A 26,671-nucleotide genomic window follows, 5' to 3' on the forward strand; every position below is an offset into this window, starting at 1 on the left:
ATCTGCTCAGGTCCCTTCCGACCCTAGAAGTTATGAAATGTAAGGTGTGTGTCTGTGTGTGCATGGTGTTTCTGTTTTGGTTCCCGTGTAGTTGTCTGTCCTCCCTGGTAAGCCCGTCTCTGCTTCTCTGATTGCTTGTTTTGCCAAGGCATGGGCCATCAATAGGCAGATCCACAGGCTGAGCTGTATTGATCAAGCCTCCCCTATCTGCGTGTCTGCACAGCACTCCATCTCCCAAAGACGTGTCCTGTAATGCACTGGGCTCAGTATGAAACCTGGGATGGATTTTCTGGGCTCAGTCCCTTGCTGACTGAAGCCCTGGCCAGGATTTTTCACTGAACAGGGAACAACATTTTATTTCTCTGGCCATCTATTGATTGTAAATTCTCTGTCCTAGCCTGTCAGCCTTCATTCCCCTTACCTTGAATCTCTTGAAATAAAGCTGTTCACGGATACAAATCTCTTAGCTGTCCCATATATTAGACCCAAGTATGCCTCACCCACAAACCAGACTGTTGCTGTTCCACTACTGTTGTTAATTAGTGATGTCCCAAGTGCAGCTCCCAAAACAGGCCTTGGAAGACACCCCTGTACGTGCTACGTACTGCAGGTTGCCTCACCGATGCCCTGCCTCTTGTGATGCTGCTCTTTGGTGTGTCTTCTACATCTGGACCTTGGCTGGGGAGAGATCTGGTTTTGCTTAATAGGGACGCAGCCTGCAAGGGTCCTCTCAGGTCCTTGAGTCTAGTCACCTGCGATTCCAAGGCAATCCTGCAATAAACATTGTCCAAAAGGGTCCCCAAGAACATCTGCTTTTTCTTCCCCCGCTCATCAGAGCCACAGAACACCCCTCATCAGACCTAGACGCTTCCTAAAATGACAACCAAGCCATCACAGCTTGCAGCATGCCCTGGGAAGCACTGTGTCGTCTAATGAACTGGCAGTGCTGGATGCTCCTTTTTGAGAGATTGCAGTGTTTTTTGATACGGGGCACAAGAAAAGTTAGAGAAGATTCATAGAAGCCTGGTAATCATTGATGCAGCAGTGGAGAAACTGAAAAAGGGATATTTGGGAATATTCATGGGCATTACCCTTCCAGGATCCAGGCTCAAACTCCAGTAGGATCTGCCCAGCCAATTCATCTTTTTAAAGTGAGGCAGGCATCTCAGAACATTGTGACTTACTTTCTCTGCACCAACACTGAGAAGCTGCCATGGGTACTCTGTTGGAGCCAGACTTTGCCCCCTCATTTCACCCTTTTTAATTTCAAGGGATTCCAGGATAAAAAAAAATCACATCTCTCTTTCTCCTATGGCTGTGAGCCAGTTTGCCATGGGTAGCTGCATTTCTTTGGCATTGTGTATATATAGTTTATAAAGGGTCTTGGGGGATGGAAAACATTGTAGAAATGTAAAAGGTGGGGTAAGATGCTTATAGCTGCGAGCAGACACTTTTTGTGTCTGCCCAATTTAAACATTTCCCTGTACATGTGTTTCCTGTCTGTACCACCACTGCCTTTTAAAAAGGCGTGCACCTAGAAGTCTAGTGGCTTAAGATGTATACACTGTATACAGTGCCTGTACCCAAGGGACTCATTTCTACTCTTTGCGTTAACCCCTGAACTCAGTGGTGTGAACAGTTATTTCACAAATAAAGTCTGGGTGTAAGGCTGTGGGACTTCTACTTGTTACAAAGAAAAATACTGCTAATGCTTTTACTGTCTGTAAATACTGAATGTAAATGCTTATTTCTTCTGCCTTGCTTCTCTCCCACCATCACCACCATCCGCAAACAGCTGCGCTTGCAAACGAGACCTGTCAGGCGGCTGTCTGACCCAGATGGTTCACAGAGGAAAATAAAGATTCTGTTTCCGGTAGTCATCACCATGTGTGTTTGCATATTTCCCGCATCGTGATTGTGGAATTGCTTCTGGGAATCATGGATCAGATAAGCAGAGCAACTGAACCCTTATGCACTTTTAATTGGATTCAATTTTGACTGTAAAAAAAATCTGCAAAGGGTGAGACTGGACATGTAGTCTAGAGGTACTGGTAGTTTCTCAGGGTATGTATGTCCTTGAAGAATAGCCCTTATACTCTCCCCATCATATCCTCTGTAATTCTGCAAGAGTAAATCCAAGCCAGTCGTTGATCAGTTTGTACAATGACTTCTTAGGTCTCTTCTTCGCCACTTCATTGATGTATATAACCAGAAGTAATCAGTCTACCCAAACTGAGAATGTGTATATACTAATGGCAGACACTTAGAAACAGCATCTCAGCTCTAGTGCATGGCCTCCAGTTTTTCAAAGATCGAGATCCAGCTTGAGGAACCCTATTACTCCTGGGATTTGCCCAGAAAGCTGCTTGCTTATTGGTACCTTTTGTCTGGCAGTTTGCTGTTTGTCCCGTATCTTTTGATATCTTGACGTTTTTCTGCACAGTTTGCACTCCAGTAACCTAAATGAACATGCATCTCACTTCACATCCAGCAAGCTGTGGCAACCAATTTTTGTCTTTTTTTTTGTCTTTTTTAAAGAATGGTTTCCCAGGCAACAAAAGAGAGCAGAAAATGCATTTTAAGCACCCTGCATGAGTATCCTGCCTGTGGAGACAGGAGCCAAGCCATGCCAGTATCTGGCAAAATCCTTGCTTTTTAGGCTTTATTAAAACATGTATGAAAAGAGGTTGGAAAGATGCTGTGAAGTGTTAGGAGGCAGCAGGTTGGGGCCAGAGCATGGAATAGTGGGTCATGGCCTGCTTTACTCACTGTCCTACAGTGAGTTCTTCTGATTGAGTTTATCTTTGCTACCAGATAAACAGTTTAGTATTTCCAAGTCTCTTCCCCATGTGGAGGCAGTAGATCAAGATTATAAATGAGATCTGAAGCCCCCAGCTAAGCTTGAGGATTACCTGTTTGAAGGACGTGCACTAGAGCCTCCCCTTTCAAACAGATTGTTAACAAAGGCAATTATATAAAGGGTGATGGGAGCAGGCAGTGTGGCTTGGCATGCTCTGCAAGGCAATGGTGAACTTGCTAAAGACACGTGTGCAATTGTATCCTGGAGAGGTATCCCAGAGAGTGAATTTTGAAATAGCAAGGAAATTTGTTAAAACACCTGTTTCCTTCTGAATGGCTTCTTGAGCAACAAACCATGGAATCATAGTATTTCCCGCACTGGCCCCGGAGAGGTATATCCTGCGATGGCCAATATATAATGCAAGCCCTGTGTCTGGCCATGTGTACGATGCTGTATGGTAAGAGGTTCAGGAAATTTCCTTCCTGACTTTAGCAGAAATGAATGTGTCCTGAAGCGTGTTGTTGTGTATCTGTTGTTATTTGCAATGGATGTCATCAGTCATTACGTTAACCCTACCCTTTTTAAAAAGCTGGCCATGGCACTTTTATACTGTTTTCTGTTGTTTGCCGCTGTTACGATTGATCCAAAAAGCAATGAGCAGAATTCCTGGAACAAGAGAAGGAAAATTCACAGGGGAAAACAGAAATTGAACTTTTGACTTAGCAAAGCTGCCTCACACATTGCAAATGTGTGATTAATTCCCACAGTAAGCTAGGGTTTACCATTAAGAAAAGGTCATTAGAAACCAAATTGTTAACATGCTTCTCAGTTTTGCCAACTTTCAGCATTTTCTTAATTCTAGTGCCTGTTAATCCCTTTTGAAACGGTAATGAATTTTGTTCGTAGTGCTGCGATTCAAACCTGTCTGGGGTCCCCTCTAGAAGGCTTTCCTTCTAGGTTGTATCCACAGCCATTCATGTCAATGCATTTTGTCGATCAGATCAAATTGGTATAGGCAGATTTGAGATCAGAAAAAATTGGTGCAGCATCTGGCTTCATGGTTATGCTGAGTTTCCCGTGCTGTTATAAGCATTCAGAACTAATGGTGAAGAGTCAATAAAATGAGGCAGTGTGGTGAGCAGGTGCTTTAGGACTAGGGACTCCAAGATGCTGTTTTCAACTCTGGTGCTGATTTGTTTGATGAACAACATGAAAGTGCTTGAGCACCCGCAAATTACAGCTATCACCCTGTCTAACTTCAGCTTGCTAGTCTGTAAAATGGGTGTAAAATTTCCTCAGCCAGAGAATTTGCCTCAGAATTATTTTCAGGCCTAATTAAATGTTGGTAGATCCCTTTGTACTCCTTAATTGGAAGGGGCCGTTAAGACGAAAGGGGAATGCACAGCGCTTCCAGGCAGTAAAAGGTATTTGCATCTGGAGCCTTTCCACTTCCAAAGCTCAAGGCGCCAGTACAAGTGGGAGCTCTCCATTAGCAGCTAATTTTTACTGATCGATCAGCTGTTTTGATGCCATTCCTTAGAGGCCAGCAGTACACCTCCATGCACACAGCTGCAAGCAGTTCGACACGTTACAGCCTTAAATTCAAAAGTCCGGTATCCGGCTCAGGTCAGTATTTCCATCAGACATGAAGCAGCTTCATCTACAGTCGTAACGCTCCTTCAACAAATGGCGTGTGCCATCTCTTATGGTGGGTCATGCAACATGTTTCCTATTAGCTATACTGACATTTAAAAGCATAATGTCAAGAATGAAGAAACGCTCGAGATGCAAGCAGCGGGCAAACCAAAAAGCCAAATGCTGAACCTGAAAGGACAGGATAGGAAACTGTGACAGCCGGACAAGACATGATTCACAGAGAGAGCTCTCAGCCTGAAGGTAGGGAGCTGGGGGTGGGGGAAGGAGAGGCAACGCCGTAAACCGTGTAAGGAGGCAATATGCATATAAAGCAGTATAGGCTGTGACCTCTTAGACACCAGAGCTCACCTTTAAATCGTGTGTTACAGAGTTTGGCTCTCCAGTGCTGCCTGTGTTTCTGACTGCCTAGAAGACTTAAACTCCTGTCATCCTGGAGCAGTGATTCGTTCTTTCCTTTAACTGTTCTAATAAAAAAGATAATTTTGTGCAGTGACCTTTGCAGGCTTGGGTTCACCCAGTTTCCTTTTACAGTGCTTTCTGCAAAGGCCTCCCAAATATTACTCATGAATTTTGGGTGGGGGAGGGGAGCTCGAAACAGTTTTCCTATTTATGTGAACCTTGGAAGTCGGGAAACGGATTTGGGTTTCAGTCCTTCCTAAATTGCTTCCGGCTGTAGTATGTGCACACGCGTGTATGCACACACACAGCGGCTCATTGTTGTAGGGCTGCCCTTAGCTATTGGGTTGTGTGCGTGTGTGTTTAAACAGAGGGTAAAATGTCTTGAAATCCAACTTGTTTTGAGAAATAAAAATACATGGAATGACATGGACTTGGTCAATAGATACAAGGAATCTGCCCCTGGGGAAACTCTTTAGTACGGTGCAGCACTGAAACTGCTATAGTTAATGGCTGACCCGAGCCCTCGGAACGATTTTTCTCAGATGAAACCTGGCACAGAGTATCTTGCTGCAAGGGAAATCTTAACAAAAAACGGACTTTGTGTTTTAGAGCAGCTGAGATGGCAGCTCGGGGGCTGGGGTGGGAGAGGAGTGTTTTCACGTTTGCTGTCTGAGCCAAACAAGTAAAATGCTGAAGAGGAGACTAACTCTTGGTCCTGAATTTGAGCCTGTGGATTTGATGGATGGAAAATTAATTCATTCCTGTGTGCCTGTGTAACGTGAATGGTAAAGTGACTGTTCTGGGTGCAGGTGAGTTGTTCCTGATGGTGCGCTACCAATCGCAGGGGTGACGTTTGCCCGTCTCAGAGGAGCCCGTTGTCTTCAGGATGCGACTGTTTTTAGATGCATTGGAGAAGGTAGCTACTCCACAATTTCAGTGGTAGTGTTGAGGGTAGAGGGCTTGAGCATCCCTCCGTGGACATCATAAATGAATTTGCTGCCATGTGGGTAAAGCATTAGTGTCATGTTGTATTGTCCTGGAGAATTTGTTTCTTCTGCTTATGATGCTGAAGTTAGATTTTCAGGGTGCAAGTGAACTATTCCAAAGCCATTTTTTTTCCCCTACAGACAGTGGCACTAACATCCTGACCCTTAAAGGGTGGCTGTGCCATATTTTAAGGGGCATGAGCCCAGGATGATTTTTTTTTTAATGAAAGCAGTTTTCAAGGGTAAAGTCCTTTTCTCAGGCACCTTGTAACTGGTGTGTTAGCCAGTGAAGATTATATGGGCATATAAAGAAAACTAGTAGTTCTGGAAGGGAGAATCCAGTTAACTGATACTTTCCAGGAATGATCCATTTCTCTGGGAATTCTTAATAGCCCCATGCTATGTCAGTAAATCTTAAAGAGTAAAACTTCTGTTGCCTCTTTAACCCATGTTTGGCTTTGTTTCTGGTTTACTGGCAAAGGGAGTATAGGGAATTACTCTGGTTCTGCAGAATTATGATCAGTGGAATTTGACTTCTCTTCTTTTTTTGACTGTTTTATGGCCAAAACTCTAAAAGGGGAGTCAGAAAGCCTTGAACTCTATTCCCAGTTTAATTGCCCATTTTGTGACCTTGAATAACTACTTTAATTTGCACCTTACTTCCCCCCACTTGTGAATTAGGAAAAATGATGCTGTCCTGTTTCATAAGCACCATGTAGCACCTGATGTTGGCAAAGGGTTTTGAAAACATTGCAAGGACTGCAGTAGGGGTCAGCCTGGCATTTACTCCTGCTGTTGTGTTTGTGGGTTCCCCATCACTGTCTCCTCATCCCCTGCTTTGGGAAAGTTGGGTGCTTTGGTTATAAGGCAGTATGGTATCACCCTTTCCCCAGAGTTCATCTCTGGTGTCTGTCTTGTGACCTGTTTTTCAGACTGTGCTCAATGCTGGAGTGGTTTTTTTCCCACCCCAGACAACCAACTTCAAAATTGCACTGAAAAAAACAATAGGTCTCCTCTTAACAGCTGAGCTAGTCGGGTTTGCACTCATGCTTAAGAAGCAGGGGCACAAAAACAGTTATTTGTGGCCCTGCTTAGGGGGTTTCTAGTGAGGGTGTGCAGACCACGCATAGGTTCATGTGATCCCTTAGAGACACTGTTTTCTTCCCCTTTTCCAGCATGCTCTGTTTGACAGCTGATCCCTGCAAAATAGTGTTTGAATGTTGTTTACATCGCGGCAAGGAAACCAAACAAATGTGGGCTTGTTTAACAGGAACCAACTTTAATTTAGAGAAGAGTTTATTAGCCTTGTGCTGAAACATGCTGTACTTTCAGTTCAAAATGCCTAGTGCCAGGTAAAGATACAAAAGCACAGCTGGCTTCCCTCTGGGACCAACAGCATCATTTTCTGCAATATAATCAACCTGCTCTAACCCAACTCTGTCTCTGCACCTGTGTGTTTTATTATGATTGACTTGGCTGCAGGTGTTTTTTTGAGATGAAGTTTGTGAAGGCTCATCTCTGCTATAGGAAATTATCAGACAGATGCCTGTGGTAATGGAGAAATATAGGGCTTCTAAGGGAAGATGAGTGGGGTGTTGTGAAAAGAAATAGAAGTGACTTCTTTTTTTAAAGCATAATCAACAAGTTGGAAAAGAAAATTTGTCTACACCTCCATCACGAGAGTCCTTTGCAGGTTTTCTCCACGGATGCCCTTTCACTTGTCTTCAGTGTTTGCATGAATGCAAAATATGTTCTTGGCTTTAAGGTCCCTCCAGTCCTCTACGGCTGCATAATCTACATCTGGTGTCTTTTTGTGTCTCCAGTTTATTTCTGCATATGGAAAATGCAAGTCCAGTTCACTTCCTGTGTTATGTCTCCAAAATGCCTTTCTTCTACTGTCATTTTCCCCAAGTGGCAAACTTACCTATTTTGAGTGGCACAGATGGCAGCAGTAAACAGGTGCCCCACCAGAAATATTAGAAAATAAAAAGTTTCCTGAAAATCCTGGGACTTTTAGAAACACTGGGGGGATAAGGAAGTCTGATGCTTGTAAAGGATGTTTCTTCTCAGCAGTACTGTCTTGTATATAGAATTATCATCAGCATTACGCTTCATCAAGGTAATGTGAGCTGGCACCTCCAGCAGGTGTTGGAGGACATTGCTTTGCTTTCCCTGATGGATACTTGGTGCAGGCTTTGAACATGCTGGGGTAGCCTTCTCACCAGCTAGCCAAACAGGAACTTCAAATGTGCACAGAGTTGAGTTGTTTTTGCATGGCATGGTATGAAAATGCAGGCTTCCTTTAGCTAGAAGCCAGGCATGAATTCAGACCTAGCAGTAGCTGGAGCTCAAACCTGAGGTCAGGCTCCCTGAAGCGGAAAGTCAGCGGGTCCCATTTCCTGCATTGTTGAGCACGAAGAAAAGCAAACCCTCATCCCGGCTGCTATCGTCTCTCTTTCCTGAGTTAATATCCCTGTGTCCAAGGGAAATGAGGGTTGCTGAGAGAGTCTTGACAAGCTGGGAGGGGTGTTAGACTGGGTGTGGGGAAGGACTTAATCAGCCTGACTGCTGCCAGCAGGAAAAGGGGCTCTGGCTTGAAATGGCAGTCCAAACTCTGGCTGGAAAGATGCTGTGCAGAATTTACCACCTTGTCACAAGGGTTCTTGCAATCTTTATTCTCCAAGTGGGAATAGAGGAAACAAAACCCCAGGCCTTCCACATTGCCACCCGCCCCTTCTCCCTGCAAATCCTGCAAGTCTCTTTCTGGTTTGATTTCTTGATGTTATCCGGAGCCTAGTTAGCTTTGTATACCATGCCATGTCTCGCTCATGGATTGTCTGTTTAGGATATTTGCAGGGAAAATCCTTCTCACCAGAATAAAACTGTCAGTGAGTCATTACTAGGCTATTCCAGGGAGAGACAGAACCATGGCTGGTGTTCAATCACTGCACAGCCACTATGGATAGCACTCCAGGGTGTATAATGGAAAACAGCTTGTAGCCAGACCTTTCTTGTTAGCCCTGCATGTAGATCTTAGAGGGAGAAATCATCTTGGTTTCTCTGCCATTTTTTTGCAGGATCCTGGATATCATTTTTTGTATAGATGTGTGCTATAGAGTCCTTCCTTTAGAGCCTTTGGATTGAGTTAGTGAGACAGAACAAGATGGTGTAAGAATCTACAGGTTAATTTACTATTGTCAGGGGACATGGAAGTACCGGTTGTCACTGCTGCTAAGATCTTGCGGCCTCTCAGATGCATAAAATAATGAATAATTTGGACATCCATCTGGGCAAAGAGAGCTGTTGCAATTGCACAGCCAAAAAAAAGACCCTGTTGCAGCTCCTGCTGTCAAAGGGCAAACTCTGACTGGCTTTTAATGGTTAATGGATGGATCCCAGAAAGAGAGTGCCCTTTAACTGTGCAGCAGTATGAACTGGAGTAGAAGTTTTCTCACTAGCTTTGGATTTAGAAACTGTGCAGTTGCACCTGCTGCTGGATGTCTTATTAACTTTCTCCAGGAGGCCTACCGAGAAACATAGGTATATGCTTGAAACAAATTTTCCTTTCTAATGTCCTTCTGGGCTTCTCTTCCCTAAGACAGCCCATGTAACAGTGTGATAAACTGTGCCTAATTACGAAGCGTGGTTGCCATCCTCAGTCATGCACAAACTCTTGAAGATACTCACTCCAGCGGGTTTCAGTTGAAGGCCTGGTTCTGCTTTCATTTCCAGAAGCATAAATGTTGGGAGAGTCCTTTGGTTTAAATGGAGTCTTAACAGATTTCTGTATGGAACAAATTTGGCTTTTTACTAAGTTTTCGCATTACTTAGGGAATTTTCTGTGGCTGCTGGAATGGAAAACACCTTTATGAGTGGACCTTGGATGGGTGCTATAATTATGAAAGGCAGGTTAGATTTGTACCTTCAAGACTAATCAAAGAGTGCATGCACGCATGCATGAGCACCACCCACCCACCCACAAACTATCATGGGCTGACTCTCATTTCATCAGATGCTGTGAAAGGATGCGTCTCTGCAGCAGTCATGCAGAAGAGGAAAGCCATGCAAGCAAGTAATGCTTTTTGGCCCATAGGTAGGACTGTAGCTAATCCACTGTGGTTTATAAAGGATGTTGCTCAGCAGTTTACTGAACTTAAGGATGATATTTTTGGTTTGAAGAAGAGCATGCATAATGAGTGTTTAAAGTTGTGTTGTCCAGAGCTTGTTTTGGAGGCTTTTTATGCATATTGAGGTTTGTGGCCTTCAGTCTACACTGCACTTACTTCCTGCGTATGGTTTGGCTGTTGGTACAGGACACAGAATGATGTCCTTAACCCTTTAGAAATATCTTCAGGTAATGGTGATTCAAACTGTGCTAGAAACATAAGTGATTCTTCTGTAGTGAATTTGAATTTAGGAAGGGCATCAGCAAAAGTGGCATTCAAACATGACTAGCTCTTGCTTTGTAAACATTCACATCGTGACTTCACTCTCAAGCTCTGTTTCTAGGTCTTAGATTACACCTGATGGTTGAGTATAGGCTCATTCAGATTGGCAGTCACGTGAGATTCTAGCTGTCTACAAAGTCTTGGCAGCAATGAGAGGGAGAAGGAGCAGTCATATGAACACAAGACTTTCTTTGAGCATCCCCAAGAGAACATAGTACAAGATTAGAAATGGGTGAAGTTCAAAAGAGAGGTGGTTAGCTGAGTTAGGCTGAAATCAGGCAGAAGGTAGGGTGGATTTGCACCTTGTAGACTTAACTAAATCAGAGATGCATAAGATTTCATAAGCAGCAGTTTACTTCATCAGATACTGAGCAAAATCCTAACATCCTGTAACCCAGGGCTGTCCCTTGTAGCAGGTATCTGCAAAAGAACTAACATGGATCAAAACACTCATCTCCAGAATGAGATGCTGTAGTGTGGAACCGGGATTTGATAACATTTTTTTTTTTTTTTGTAATAGTTCAGTTGGTATGAATTGGTGCCATCAGAAAAACAGCAGTTCAAGGAAACGTACATGATAAGTGCTGGAAGAGGAGGAGGATGCTCACTATTTAGTTTGAGAGAAGTGGCAGCATTTTGCCCTTAGTGCATCAGAAAATAAGAAATTATTGGGCTGCAAACCTCACATCAGCTACAGTACTCCTTGGTGAGCAAACATCCTCAGATGCTGGCAGGGGCAAGCACTCACCTGCCCTAGGACAAGGCTGCCTTTCTTCCGCTAGGGACTCCCAAACCTTGCTAGGGGTGCACTGGTATATCGGTGGTCTATTGAACTGGCACTGATAAATGGAGAAATTACATTATTGGCTATTGGCTTTTTTTGGTTGTTGCTAGCCGATAATTATGGTCGCGTGCCCAGAGCACCCTGGTGAGTGTAGTCTGGTCCCTGTGTCCTGCTGCCGGCCCGAGCCCATGGCAGACTACAGGTCTCAGCATGTGGGGAGTAGTCACAGGGTGCCACGCTCAGCAACAGCTACTGCTGTTGCTGCCATGGCCACGCTTCGTGCTCAGCAGGGGCCTGAGCGTTGGGGCTGCGCGTGGGCAGGGTCAGGCACTGCACGAGGGACATTTCACTTCGCCGGGCACCAGGTGTCTTTGCAAAAGTAGCTTCTTCCCGGTGGCTGCAGAAGCTCAGCTGTGCAGGGCCTGCTGGCGCTGAGGCAGCAGCATGCTCTGCGGTTTCAAATGTGCCTGGTGCTGCTGTCTGCATGAGGGTCTGCCCTGTCTACCCGGGCTGTGCAGGGAGCAGGGAGGTTGGTAGGAGCTGTGGGCAAGGAGGCGATGTGTGTGGGAATAAGGTGGTCACTGCCTTCCTCACTGAGGGCTGGAGCAGGCAAGAGGCATGAGCGAGATAAACGCAAAACAAAAAAAAAAGTTTTATTTATGTCAGTAGTTTAAAATGCCTTGCACTATTACTAAATATTGGTTATTGAATTGGCATCAGCTGATACGGTTGGTTAATCGTTCGCTATCGGTATTGGCCAAGAGTATCTTTATCAGTGCACCCCTAAGCCCCATTGCCATCATGCAAGCGGCAGTATGCAACACGTGCAGTCAGAATTGTTGCCCGTCATCCATTCATGACACAGCGCAGCTCCCGAAAGGTGTTAGGCCAGTTCTTGGGCCACCGTCTGAACCACCGCTTTCACAGTGCGAAGGCTGTGCTTGAGGGAAAGGAGACATGACCAAGGCATGCCCGTCCCTCCATCCCAGCAACTCTTCCAGCACCCAGGGGTGGATCCTAGGCACCAAAGCATTGGTGACCCAAGAGCTGCTGTTACTTTATGCGGGGTGGGGCTAGTCTCATCTCGAGCTTTACTTCAAATTAGGGGAGTGTTTTTAAAGTGGTTTCAGGCACAGCTCAGCTGAAACAGAGGTTCCACCCCTCTATTATTTTGATCCTAATTAATCAATGGGCAATATTTGGGTAACAACTTGTGCAGATATTAGTGAAAGATTGAGGACTGTTTGGCAGCTGGTGAGCACACATGTGCGTGTGAGTTGTTAGCAAGAAGCAGCATGTTTTGCTCTGCAGCCCAGAGAAGAAATCCCACCAGTCTATCAGTGTGGCTCAGTTTGGATGACTCTGGCTTAGCTCGCAATCTGCTTAGCTGAAAATATCCTGGAAACCCATCAATTATTTAAGCATTATTAGAGGCTGGGTTCCATGTTGCAGCCAGTATTAGGAATGATTTGCAGTAGCAATAAGACCTGACGTGTAAAAATGCCATGTCACTTGGCATGAATAAACCCTCAAACCCCCCCAGCTCCCCAAATCCTCCTGATTAATGAATACATCAGACAGTTATTGATTATCCATGTGCCTTCATTATCCTGGTGCAATGATGAAGAGAGGCATACACAAGTTTTTTTTTTTTTTTTAAATATCATTTTCAAAGGCACTTATGAAATATTCAGTGTAATTATTTTCAAGCCTGAAACTCCAAAGGCATTATGCAGCAAGTGAAACCTTGTTAATCTGTTGGTGCTATGGATGAAAGAAGCAACAGACACCGCTATTAAACATTTACCACTACAGCGTGAGAAGGCCACGTACTTTGAATCTCAATTCAAGTATTGTTCTTGAGCCTCCGCTAAGTCAGCTTTCCCCTTCCGCTCTTTGTTCCCTGTACAAGAATTTTAGGTGCCGAGGCAGTTTTTTGTATGGGATAGCTAGTGTCTGCCTTCTCTTTCCCTGTTTTGTCTTTAGGCAAAGTGGGACCGGCTCACTATAAACCAGTGGAACATCGTGTCTCTAAGGTGAGGACTCCAGGGTGAAGGCGTAACGGATTTTCTTTTATAAGATCATATTTAAACAGTGCCTTTGAAAATTTCCTTTACCGAGGACAATGTTCAGGTTTGCTACTTTTTAGTCCTTTTTGTTGTTTTTTTTTTAAATCTGTGAATAGATGAGAACAAAGCATCCCATTTTACTTAGCGGTTCTTAACTGCTGCAGGCTAGGGACAGAATAAATTACCTAAGGATGGGGATCCCACCATCTTAATGGAGGTTTGTAAAAGCAGGCTAGACAACTATCTGTTGGGAATGGTTTAGGTGTAGCAGATCTCTCTTAGGATTTCTTATATCCCTGTTTTCTATGAACTCTAGTGCTCAATGCCATAGCTTTGAAAGACATTTTGAGCATGTGAGCACTGCAGACTTGGACTTTCCATCCTCTACCTCCTCTTTGGAGAGGTACCTGACTGAAGATCCCTCGTGGACAGTGGAGTATTATCTAGCATATGTGCCGATGGCTCCTGCACCCTGAGCTCTCCGTCAAAACACTCATCAGTTCCCTGATGGTGGTCTTGATGTAGGGCAGGGGTGGGCAATTATTTCAGGCAGAGGGCCGCTTGCTGAGTTTTGGCAAGCCATCAAGGGCCATATGACAGGTAGCCGGGGCAGAAAAATATTAATTTTCTAAATTTTTTAGGGATCCCATGGGCTCAATAGAGTGGCCTGGCAGGCCGCATCTGGCCCACAGGCCACATTTTGCCCACCCTTGATGTAGGGTGTGCACCACCTTGATGGTGGTGGTGATGTAGGGTATGCTTATACCTGTCTTGGCTATGAAGGCAGACTTCCTTAAGGTCTTTACTGGCTCAAGCAGCACTGTAACAGCATATAGTGTCTTCCCTAAACTCCTTTAGGGCAGTGGTCTCCAAACTTTTTTGATCGCGCACCCCTATCAGTAAAACATTTTTAAGCATGCACCCCCAATATATGTATATTTATATAAATATAAATAGAAGTTCTAATATTTTCTTCCCGCACCCCAATGGGTCATCATGCATGCACCCCACTTTGGAGACCACGGCTTTAGGGGAGAAACTCTCTAAGCCAGAGGTTATATAGGAACAGCAGTCTTCCCCAGCCACCTTAGTTAGAAAAGTTGTGCTTGAAGATTGTTGGCCAGGTCATCCTACCTCCTTTGCTGCTGTCCACAGTTTACAGAGGCTTCCCAATGGCAATGTTGTAAATCAGTGTGCAGCTCTCGGATATGCCTCTGAATATACACACGCATTCTCCTCCTCTCCGTGTCCCTTCAGATTTGCAGTTTGCTTACAGCAAACCCCCTCCCGGCTGCAGTCTTACAGCTTCTATTTACAGCCATTCCTCTACTCTTACCATTCTCTTAATGCTTTTCATATATATTTTTATACTTGCTTATTTTTAGCAACATGATGCAAACGAACAATTTGGAGAGAATCAGAGTCTGCTTAGCTCTCGGGAGAGTTGAACGTGACCAGAGTCTTGCTTTGCTGCAAGACATCCATCAGCTCTCTTGGGCAATTGTAGTGGCTGCAGCTTGAATTGTGCATAAAATAAAGAACATTTGGAAACTTTTTAATATTAATTTTTCAGCTGCTTTCCTTGTTATGCCCAGCTTTATTCTAGCCAGCAGCAGAGGAGAGATTGAAGCTAGTTTTGTTTTTTTTCCCCTCTGAATTGATCCATGACTTCACTGTGCATATTAGATTGTTAATGTCTGTCTTTATTATTACATTTTTTGCATTACCTCCGGGCATGATGTAACTTTTTAATTATTAATTTCCCAACTAACATTTGGCTAATGGACTGTCTGCTATTGAATCCCCCTGAGTTAGAATGACAAAATCTGAACAGTTGGGACTGCGGTTGCTCCCAAAACCATTGTCATTAATAGGATTGAAGGAAGGAAATACAATATTCCTCCATCCAAAAGTCAGAGAAGTAATGTGAATGGAAACATTGAGATGCTCTACTGTAGCTTCATATTAAACAAAAGCATCTATTTCATGAATCTTTTTTTGCTTTAAGCCAGTATTTGGCTGTGCACTGAACTGTAACAAGATTTAATAGCTACAGTGCAGCTATATTGCACTTGGACTGGTTCCATCCTTCCGTCGTAATAAATGTCTGCATTACAGTGGGGTCTTAAATTCTGCAGATGACGTCAAATTGTATCTAATAATGGAAAAAAGATCAAGCGCTGTAAACTCAGCTCTTCCTTTTAGAGGTTTCTCTGAGTTGTGGCATGTCATCTTGGTCTGCATTCTTACCCCAGTAGAGTATTATCTGTAAGTTAGATTTCTTGACAGATTTGTTCCGAGTCTTGCATCTTAGTACAGTAACCTTCTATGTGTGCTCACATCTCCTGATTTATTTTTTTTTTGTACTTGTGAAAGTGAGGGGACTGATTTTACTTCAGGCGAGAGCCAGACTGGGAAAAACACTGCTTTTGTGCTCCCCACCCCCTTGCAGTTCTGCCAGTGCTGCTGGATCGGTTTGGCCATCCATGCTTCAGTCTCTGTATAGACCTTCAGTGTTGCTGTATTTTGCCAGATTACATAGGGATTCTGTAATGTGGTGCAGTGTTCTTGAGGGACCCACCTCTTTCTTACGTGTAATCCACAGCTGGTTTTGGAACTGAAGATTTTAAGGAGACATTTTTCAGCTTTTGTTTAAGCTAACTTCAGAAAATTCCATTTATGCCTAAAATATTTGTATGTTTTAAAGGGAAATATTGAAAATTTTCCTTCTCCCCTGATGTTTAGAAGGTATTTTCAGGTAGTCAGTTTCTTTGCTAACTAGCATTTACAGCAAAAGTGATACTGCCTACAAGGAGCTCTCACATGCATGAGAGAAGCAAACTGGAGCTGTGGAAAAATACATTTTAGTGCTAGCCACTTGCAAGTAGTAATCTTAGGTGTTTTATGTAAACAGTAGCGGTAACAAAGCTATGGCACAGAAATGTGTTTTTCATATGTTTAATATAATTTGAATGGCCCCAGATGGAGGAGGAACATCATCTTCAGCAGTCCCTCGCACTCAAGGATGATTGTCTACCATGAATGTCTTATCTGTGGGTCCAGAGGTGGCTGGCAAGGCCGATCCAAGATTTACCAACTCTGTTGCAACTCGGGCATGTGCTTCCATGCAGAGTGGGTAGTTCCAGATTCGTGATTCAGTCCGAGACGTGTTGCTTCTGCTGTTCCTGTCTTTCTGTCTCCTGTTGTCATCGTAAGGTTTCAAAGTAATAGATCCTTGCAGCAGACTGTTCCTGCATTTGGGGTGATCCTGAGCAGTAGTCTCCCACAAGTTGATGTTGCCTTTTTTCAAGTTGGCTGTAAGGATGTTCTTGTAGTGCTTTCTCTGCCTTCCTTTTGAGCATATACCGTGACTGAGCTGGGAGAATAAAACTTGTTTCGGTGGTCTAGAGTCAGACATCCGGATGATGTGGCTGGCCCAATGAAGTTGATGTTGGATGATCATCACCTCGATGCTTGTGGTGGTTGCTTGTGAGAAGACGCTAACGTTGGTGTGTCTACCCACTGGATTTGAAAGATCTTCCACAGGTAGTGTTAGTGGTGCTTCTCCAGTGACGTGAGGTATCTCCTGTACATTGGCCATGTCTAAGCTCTGTACAGTAAGGTGGGGATTTGCAACTGCTTGCTAAACGATGGTTTGGTTTTGAATCGGGTATATGGGGACAGTATTGGTCAGCTTTAAGGGCACTAGTCTTGGCACACTTGTGATTTAATCATTGTCAAGTTTTTGGTAAATCTCATAGCAAAGGAAAGCTTTAGCCAAGTATCTGAAGAACAAAAGGACCTTGCAGATGTTCACGGAGAGCCTGAGGGAATAGCATTAGAGAAAGCAGGAAGGTGGTTGTTTGGAAATGGAGCAAGTGAGCATGGGGTTTGGCAGGTTGGAGCGATCAGAGGTGGGAATGGACATCTTGCTACTGAATGAGAGGACATGACTAGGGTAGAGAGAAATAGTGGAGGGCCTTGACAGCGAACACATTACTCATGTTTGTGATAGACTAGGAGGACAAGGATGACAGTCAAAGTAATGGGCTAGGAAAATGATCTCTTCAGGGCAAGATTGCACTTGTCAACACTAAGAAAAAAGATGTTGCTGCAACTGAAATGAGGGATGAATGAATGGCACTTGGCAAACATTAACTTTGTTGTTAGGAGCCCTCTTGCATTTTACTCCATCCTTTCCAGCAGCCTTGGTCTGTCTGTGGGGCACTTCTACCCTTTTGCCGTCTTGTTCCTCAATCTTGGTCTTACTTTTTCTCAGAGCTCCCCTGCCTGCTTACTAAGTAAGTAGGATTTTTACAAGAAAACCTGCTGGAGTGGCTGGGATATGGGGGTTAGACTTTTATTTCCTGAAGCCTCAGCAGTCCAATGCTGTTGGAACAAGACTCTTGGTGGGGACAGCAGGGAAATGGATCTTAAATCTGATTCTTGTTGAAGAGAGGGGGTAAAGGGAAAGCACATTGGCTGAGGAGGGTCTCTGGAGGACAGGGGAAGTTGAATTAAAAAACCAAACAGTTTCTATATAATACTTTTACAAGTCCCTTCAGCATTTTTAATTGCCTTTGTTATTACATAGTTCAGTTGTTTTCATGCTGATTTCCTTCTCAGTGCCTAATCTTGTGAAGATGCTGTTTGGGGGAAATCCTCTGCTACTCAGGCTGTGTATAGTGATAGTGGGATCTTGAAATGGCTTTTACAGGAAGAGGGGTCATTCCGTAATTCCCCATTTCTGAACCTATTAAGGGAGTAGGCTAGCTGAGGAGCTCAGGGCATTGGACTGGGACCTGGATCTGGGCTTCTAGAAACGTAAGACTGGAGGGGGAAGCCTCTTCCTAGATCATTGAGTGCAGTCCCCAAGTGCTGTTGACTTTAGCTAAATCACTTCCCCATCCTCTGGCCAAAAATTAGTAGGTAAAGTGAGACCTGAGAGAGCTTGTAGTAGCACAGCTGGGAGTATAGCTGTAAAGGGTACTTGATATCTTGAATCTACCAGTTTCCCTCCTTCCCCTCGCCACATTTGCACACAACAGACAGGAGCCAGCCAGGAGATGCTTTTTTTGTCACAACTTAGGGCGATCCACTCAGCGTGGTTAGGGTTTGGTCTTCAGTTCACGCCTCTGCTGTGTTCCCAGCACGTTAACTCTTATTGCCTAATTACAGGGTATCAATTGCCATCAGTCTCTTGATAAAACTCTTCTGCAGTTTCTGAAACCTCAGTGTATTAGTGAGGTGCCCGGGGCAGCGGCAGCTCAGACCTCTGGAGCAATGATGTCAAACATCTCGTTTAAGAGCTGGACGGAGGTATTTAGTTAGGTTGCTTGACGTCTTCAGTTTCTGATTTAGTTAGTTCTCTTGATGCATTCAGTTTTTTGCAGAACCTAACTTTTTTTTTAAGTGTTTCTAAATTCTTATTGCTGCATAGGCAACTTTCAAAATTGGAACTGAATGCATTGAGCTATGCGAGTCGTCAGAAAACCTGAAACAATAGCTCAGAGGTGGGACTGACCTGACTCATCTCAGCAGGACATAAACTCTGAGGCCCAATTATGATGCTTTAGAAACTTGATTTTAAAATAATTGAGGTATGAAATGATGTGCCTGGCTTGCCCAGCTACCACAGTTCTGCATATAAATTGAATAACGGCATGTACAAATTGCAAAATGGCACACGACAAAAATAGCAGTGGTTCCAGAAGTGCCCTGTTGCATGTGTGTTTTTTTCCCCCTGCCGTGTGAACCTCCTTGCAGCTGGCTAACTCACTTTGAGTACCTCCACTTTGGATTGCTCAGAGCTGGCTGCAGGTGTTTGGCACCTTGGAAAATCAAAGCCAAGATGCTCTGTTCATGAAACAGTGGCCTCAGTTGCTATCTACTAGCTGTATTGCACATCTTTACAGACCTCTCTCCCTTCTTATTCCACTTTAGACCGGGCACAGCTGCGGGTTGGGAGTGTGTATATGTTTGTGTGCCCAGCGCAACCCGTAATTTCATTACTGTTTCATCTGCTCCTCTCTGCACAGCAGCCTTGGACTCCCAGCTCCTCAGTCAGCATTTGGATCTCTCGCTGGTGGTTATGCTAAAAGCTTTCATTCTTTGCGTTAGAAAACATTATCTCTGCAGTATTCCGATGCTTTGAGTGGAATATGCTGCAGATACCAAAGTCAGGTTGCTCTGAGATGTGGGGGATGCGGTAAACGTTGGCTATTCCTCTCTCAGGAGCTCTCTTATCTGCAGTGGGCCAACTGGCTTGAGCCTGAAAATGAGAAGTGGTTTGTTTGTTTGTTTTTTTTGGGTTTTTTTGTACCATTTCCTCCTAAATGCCCGGAATGCTGCCATGCCTCCAAAGCAGAGGCAGAAATCAGTGAATCTGTGCTCCAGATGGACAGATCATCTGATCCTGGTGTGTTATGGAGGAATGGGTGGTGGTGAGCAACAGTGGGGCAGTCTATATTCACTGGCTCTGAAAAGGTTTTTGGAAAGCAGCTGGCACCTCTAATACAAAAAAATGAGAAGTGAGACAGCCCAGTACCTGTTACAGGAACCAGACATGTTTTTCACAAAGAGCCTGGCGCTTGAAGGCAAATACAAGCTGAAGCCGTTGGTGATTGCTACTGTATGTGCTTGGGGCTCAAATGCCTTTTGTTAGTCTGTAATAAAATAAACCTTCTTGTATCTTGGCAGACTGACTCTGCCTGAATGATTACCTGTCTGGCACTTCATTATAAACACATTTTTTTTCATCTTGGTCCTTGTTTCATGCCACTTTTATAGCTTTTCAGGCACAATTTTTTTGTTTTATTCGCCTCTTACAATCTATTGACATACCCTGCTTTTAACCAGCAAGCAAAGAGCAAAGGCAGGCGGCTGCTTAATGTATCCAAGGTGGGAGTGAGAGCATTTCAAAACACTTGAAAAAGCATTTTAGCTTAATTTTTCTGTGTATTTTTCCCCCATTGCCAAATGTGCTGTTAAGTCTCAGATGGGAGCCAAACTTCTAAAGCTGAAGCCTAAATTCTTGGGTAGGTAGCTCTTTTCTGATCCTGAGGATTTTGCTTGCGGTCCAGCTCTGTTAAATATGATTGTTCTGTTCCTTAGCATTAATTAAAAGCCACTTAATAGTATTATCCCCTTCCCATTCTGGAACACTCTCCTGGAGGATTAGATGTCAGAGAAATTCTGGTGGTGCAGGAGAGAAGACATTTGTGTGCACATGTGTGTTTGTCCAGATGGCGTGCGTGTGGCAGGAGGAAGCGCTGTCTTGACCGAACTATTCCCTTTAGGGTTTGTCATGTCAGAGAAGTTGTCCCAGGGGTTGTGCTGACGGGAATAACAATAATTTAAAAGCAATAAAATGGCATGAAACAAAGACTGGAAAATGAAAAGAATTAAATTGTCTATAATGCAGCGCCAGATAAGCCATTTATTCTGGAGGAGTCAGTGAGCCACGGTAGGTTTGCTTTAGCGTCTCCTGTTAAAGGAGTTGGAGGCCCCGTGTAAATGGCCTGGCCAGCTGATGCCCCAGTGCAGTGGACACGCACATCAGGTTAAATTGTATTATATCCATATGATGGAGCATCAGTCACTGTGTGCAGGTTTGGGACTAACTGGCCTTGTGAATGACATAGGTGGTGACACACTAAAGAAACAATATGGCTTAGTGACTTAGACACAAGACAGGGAACCAGGAGGCCTGGGTTCCAATCCTGCTTTTGACAGTGATTTACTAAATGACTTTGGGCATGTTGCTTAATCTCTCTAAGCCTCCTACAGTTTCGGGAAATGTCTTTGTGAATGCAGAATACTAGGAAAGCGTATCAGTGACAGAGGTGGAACAGTAAATTCAGTGCTCCTTGGCTCCCAGTCCTATGCTTAATCCATTAGATCAGGTGGTTTTGTGGATTTGCTGTTGCCAAAATAAATGTTAGCATTTAATGTATTATCTGCATTAAACTAGTGGCTTTTACAGTGTAATTAGCTGTGCTTTTATAGTATTGAGCAACTCCGGCACACTTAGCAAGAATAGATCGTTTTGAGAGCCACTGTTCAGCACGGGGGGCATCCATGCATTATGATGTGTCAGGATGCTGAACGTATGCACACGCACCCTTCTTGCAGTTATTACAATACACTGACCAAATCTTGCCAAAAATGTTAGTTAAAAAAAAATGTTTTGTACAATGTGTTTATGCGTGTATTGACCATGAAATTGGTCTGCCCTTTATTTTCTGTATTCTGCACACTTGCTTTTCTAAAAGCTGCTTTTGAACACAGGATTTTTGTCAGTCACTGCCGCCTGTTAGAGGAGACTTGCATTGTGTTTTCTTTTGGAGACTTTACATTTGTTCTTTCTTGTTGTTTTCTTTAACATCCTTTCAATCTGAATGCTTTGATATTTTTCTCTCCTTTTGCATAGGAAGATAAATTTTCTTATGTTTCCTGTATTTTGTTTAAATGTAGGGGGGGGAGAGGAAAAAATCTTGTTTTTCTAATATCAGGACATCTTGTTCTAACTTTCTACATATGCCTAATAAATATTGCAAACTAGTTTCCAACTGATTTTAAAATGAGAAACCGGAGTACATATTACAGATGGGTGTTTTATCTCTTTTGGCATAAGTACAATGTATTTCTTCTGTAAGCATGTTGTAGGCTGATGAATGAGGGTTACATATTTTTCCCTCTACTACTTGGTGAGAAATGTTTTGACATTTATTTATTTATATGTATATGTCTATATGTGCAGCTACATATAAAAATGAGTTAAAATAATATTATTTAGTTAGCACAGTCAAACAGCCAGGAACTCCAGATTTATGTTCCCTTGTGTAACCTTATTTCTGCCTCCTTAGGAGGATGGAGTGATTTTAATTTTCAAATTATATTTGGGAGCAGGTGTTTTATGTACCAAGGAACTGTTTTTAGAAAAACCAACAAAGGAAACCCAGTGTTATTCTAGTGACAGGATTACCCCCTGTGATGCTGCTGAGGTTGGTGTTAGCTTGGATGAGACTAGTTATAATCTGCCTATGGGACTAGACAGATTCACCCAGCTGGCTACCGGAGAGCACCTCGCAGTCACGATGTAGTGTTCTCAGCTTTCCCTTCCTCCCCATTCATCTCTCTATTTTTTTGAATTGCTGCACTGCTACCACTCCCAGCTTGCATTGTCCTCTTGGAGACTCTCTCTTAGGTCTCCATGTTAATGAATCCTATTTTCTTGTCAAGTTGCGCAGAAGCTGTGTATTGCGGGTAGGGGCTGGGGAGGGGGAGTTCAGATCTGTCTTGAAATCTGGTCTTGTGCTGTGATCTTGTGCTGCGGATGTATAAAATGAGTTCTGCCGTTGATTTCAATGAGGATTTTGCCTGGGCGCTTCAGAGGAGGAAGAAGCACAGGCCATGTTAAGACAGTTGTTAAGAATAACAGTGGGAAGTAAAGCACGTTTTTACAGATGCCCTTTGTTGGGCTCTAATTTAAATTCTCCATCCTGGTGTTACTAAGGGTGAGGAAGTCTCTTGAGTTAGCCTTTTGTTCGATGCAGGTCAGAGGTGAAAGGATAAGAAGATCTGACCTGTTTCAGTGTCTGCATCTCTACATTGCTGAGATTGGAGGGGTATATTATTGTCCCGCCTGCAGCAGAAGCTTTGCTTTTTAATTTTCAGCTTTTGTCTCATCTCAGCCGTGGAAATACTGTTATGTGCAGAAATCTGATATGATAAGATGACAGAGGTTACTAGACTTACAGCATTGGCAGTGCCCCCGGAAGCAAATCAAAATTCTTCTCAAAGATTATGTGCAGCTTGATGCCCATTTCATAGTAAAACTGATGGACTTTGCATTTCTTCTCATGTAATGGTCTCTAGTAAAATAAATACATGTAGTAAATGTGTGTTTCTCTCTCTCTATTTCAGGAGTCCTCGATGTATTCACTTACTGTTATTTAAGGAGCCTCTACTAGGTGTTTCTGGGTTACTTTTCTGAACAAACAGAAAGACGCGGTATTCAAGATGCTTATAAAAGAATATCGTATTCCTCTTCCTATGAGTGTGGAAGAATATCGGATTGCCCAGCTGTACATGATACAGGTTAGTAATGATTCAGTTAAACATGGGTGGGTGTAGACTAATTCATGAAAGTGGAATTTTGGGCTCTGTGGAAAGGAGATGTCTTGATGAAGAACATCATAACTTTAAAGCTGGGGTGACCTCCTCATTTTAGGGAAAAAAAAGTAAAATAAAATTTTGAATTCAAACTTATTAGACCATTTTCTTACAGATTAACAGCTGGAGGCTCTTAGACTGGCAAAATTGCCTTTTTTCCTATTATGAACTTGGGAAGTGTTATTCCTTTGGGTGGTTGTTTCCTGTAGAGGGAAACACTGGGCCTTAACCTTTGAAAAAATGGGATAACTTCTGGAGCTACAAAAATCACTCAGTGTGTGACTTTTTAAACCAGTCATGTGCACCCTCTCCTGCTCCATGGGCCCGATCCTGTGCATGGGATTGGTTTGCAGGCCAGATCCAGTGCAGTCTGACATGTCAGTGTGATCGCATGTGCTGGATCCAGCTGCAGAGGGATGGTATGCCGATGTGATCTGGCATGGGGGGCCATGTCAACCAGATCATGGGGCTTCTCACTGGTCCAGAAATTTAGTGGCAGGAGAGTAATGGCAGTATTAATTGCTGTGGCTGTGAGAATAATTAACAGTGCCACCACTCTCCTGCCACCAGATTTTTGGACCTGTGGGGAGCACCACAGTCCGGATGGAACGGTTTTGCGAGCTGGTGATTGAACACCACTGTTCCACAAAGTTATGAAAACACATTTACAGTCAATTTGGTAAATTTCGTGACTAAACAAAGGTGAAAACATCTGCTTAATGTTTGTGTGTAAGCAAAGAAATAGTATGTTTGGTTAAAGTGATCTCAGTGAAAAGATTGTTTTTGTAACTTCAGTCTTCCATGCCGATTCCTTGCCAGTTTTGGAAATCCAAATTCCAATTCGAAGAGCAAAATCCTAAAAGTGACATTCAGTATAAACATAGTAAAATTAACCAGTCTAATTTCATTGTCCTACACACTGAAGGAAATGCAGAAAGGTCTTGGGGGACAGCATAATATGTGCTGGACATTGGGCACACAGTGGAATTCCATTGGCGTCAGTGGAATTATTGATTACAGTGAGGTATGTGTCTGAGAGTTTTGCAGATTTGGATCTAAAATGACCAGCATGTCAGGTAAAAGTAAATAAATAAAAGTAAGAATCATGAGACATTATTTTTATTATATTGTGACTTTTTTTTGACAGCGTCCCTTTTAAAATATTCATGCATTCTTACACCTGATTACCAAAGCTGTGCACAGGAATTTAATTGGCATACAAATTGATGTCATTTAAAAAAGCCCAAACCTTTGTTGTTAGAATAAGGTAATAAAAAAAAAAATTCTACCAAAGCTTAATTTCTGGGGTGTTTCTGTTGAATCTAAAATGACTTTGCAAAAATGTCAATGATTTTTAGCATAATTTTTCCCTACATGGATTGCATGTTTTTAAATAAAATAACCAACAACCCTGCTGAGCGGGGAAACATATTAGTTATGCAAAATTACCAGCAGGATCCTGTAGCTAGAGCCTGTCAAAGAACAGTCTCATTAGTGGGAGAGTTTCCACCTGCTCTTAGATGGAGGAAGAGCAGTGGTTATCAGTAAGTTTGCTGCCAGATGTTCATGCTGGTGACTGGGGGGGATTAAATGGACAGTGGAAGTCTGCTGGTGTTACTTCAGGAGGCACAAATGCAGCTTTTATCAGATTGGTAACAGGCATGTGATTCATTGACCATAACCATTTGTCAAGTGGTGCTTAATGTCTAAGGACTAGGCTGTGCCTGCATGGCATACCTTGAGCAAGAGGTGCCAGTTGCATCAACCCAGGAGAATACTGATGTGGCAGACACTTCTCTCCCTTCTGAGTCGCAGCCCATCCCCAGCTTTACACTTATCAAAATTTGCTGCCATGTTGCACCTTCAGCAAACTGTACTAGTTCAAGACTGCTATTGACTGTTGTGTTGGAAGATGCCTTCAGCTGAGTCTTTGACCCGTTCCTGTCTACCCGCTCCAGCAGGGAAGCAAGGGGGCATTTGGTTCCTGTGTACCTCTGTGCCCAAGGTCCAGGTAGCTCTCTCACTTCTACCCCGTAGAGGGTCCTTATTTCCACATGCTGTGGTGTGTGCATGAGTAGTCCAGGGCACCGTCTAACACAAGGAACATCGAGCGCTTTTAGTTAAACACCGCTTTGGCTCAAAGGGTTGAGACACGCTTGGGATAAAATTATAAGGTTATATTCTGGTTTTTTTTATACTGTTCTCCAAGTGTCCGTTCCATCTCCGCTTTGAAGGTACCAGTTGTGTTAACTGTCCCTTCCTCGTTCTGATGTTAAAGAACAGGCTTTATCTTTTGAGAGAGAAATCAGGGCATGCTAACTCAGAAGAAGCAAAGAAGAACACTGCTTTTTGAGCTCCTTTTTTTGAGCCTGAGAAATCACTTCAATTTTTTTCTTCTTTTGGACTTTGTTGAACCCAGAGGAGAAATGAGTTATAACATCTCGTTGGTGAGCATATTCCAGAGGGAGCAGGAGACTGAGGTTTCTGTGTATAATAGCAATGTTAAATCCATTTTTCAGCAAAAATGATTTAGAGAAAGACTTTCTCATATTCCAGCAGGATATTGAGCAGCAGTCAGTGAGAAGGAGCTATTCTTCCCTTTATTAAAATGTAAGTAAAACGCTTTATGTAAAAGGCCCTGTTTTTAAATTGATCTATTTTGTAGCATACAGGTTAAATGCTGCACTAGTGTCTTAAGAGTGTGAATAGCTCTCCTGTACTGCAAAAAAAGAAATATGTTGCTTGTAAGAGATTTTGCTCATGAAGAGTGCATTACTTTTTAGGACATCCTTGGCACCGGGTCAGCAAAGTCCTGTTGGTTTTAATGAAACTTAAACATGTGATTAAAAACCAAGCCCATGAACATTAGTTGGACAGAGCTTAGATTAATCCTGAGTTTGAAGTTAAGCAATTACTAAATGGTCCCTTAAAATCCTGCAAATCCTTGCTCACAGGCATATAGCCCACTGAAGAAATAGGTAGACTTTTCAAATGTACCTAAATCCCATGAGACTTAAGCTCCCAGGTTACTTAAATGGTTTAGAAACTTGTGTCTCTGGAGACCAGTTAAAGCAATTGTGTGAGCAGAGGCATGTGAGTGAAGGATTGCAGGATCAGCTCCAAACACTGGTACTTCTGTTTTTATAGAGGAATGTTGTTCCTTGTTCTTCTTCCTTCTCCCTGTAACGATCAACCTTTGCATGGCACCAAAGCTGCTTTTGCTTATGTTGGAATTCATGACAAAAATTTCCCTTTTGGTTTAATGTGGGCAGGCTCAAACCCTAACAAAAAGCAAAAAGCTCTTATGACTGCAATTTTTCTCAGAACAGTGCATGGTAAATATACACTGAGCA

General features: G+C 43.3%; 1 protein-coding gene across 8 annotated transcripts in view; it reads left to right on the forward strand.

Moving 5' to 3' along the window:
- Nucleotides 1-26,671, forward strand: part of PITPNM2 (phosphatidylinositol transfer protein membrane associated 2) — a 219,128-nt gene that overhangs the window by 80,985 nt on the left and 111,472 nt on the right. For 7 of the 8 annotated variants that reach the window (XM_019507150.1, XM_019507151.1, XM_019507154.1 and 4 more), the window contains exon 3: nucleotides 23,070-23,243. In XM_019507150.1, coding sequence (XP_019362695.1) covers nucleotides 23,166-23,243 — 78 coding nt within the window. In that variant the 5' untranslated portion in view covers nucleotides 23,070-23,165. Of the gene's footprint in view, nucleotides 1-23,069; nucleotides 23,248-26,671 lie in introns of those variants that run through there. The other variant, XM_019507153.1, reaches the window with a different exon arrangement.

The sequence above is a fragment of the Gavialis gangeticus genome, unplaced genomic scaffold (genome assembly GCF_001723915.1).
Source record: "Gavialis gangeticus isolate Ggan-Ray unplaced genomic scaffold, GavGan_comp1, whole genome shotgun sequence".
Taxonomy (NCBI): domain Eukaryota; kingdom Metazoa; phylum Chordata; order Crocodylia; family Gavialidae; genus Gavialis; species Gavialis gangeticus.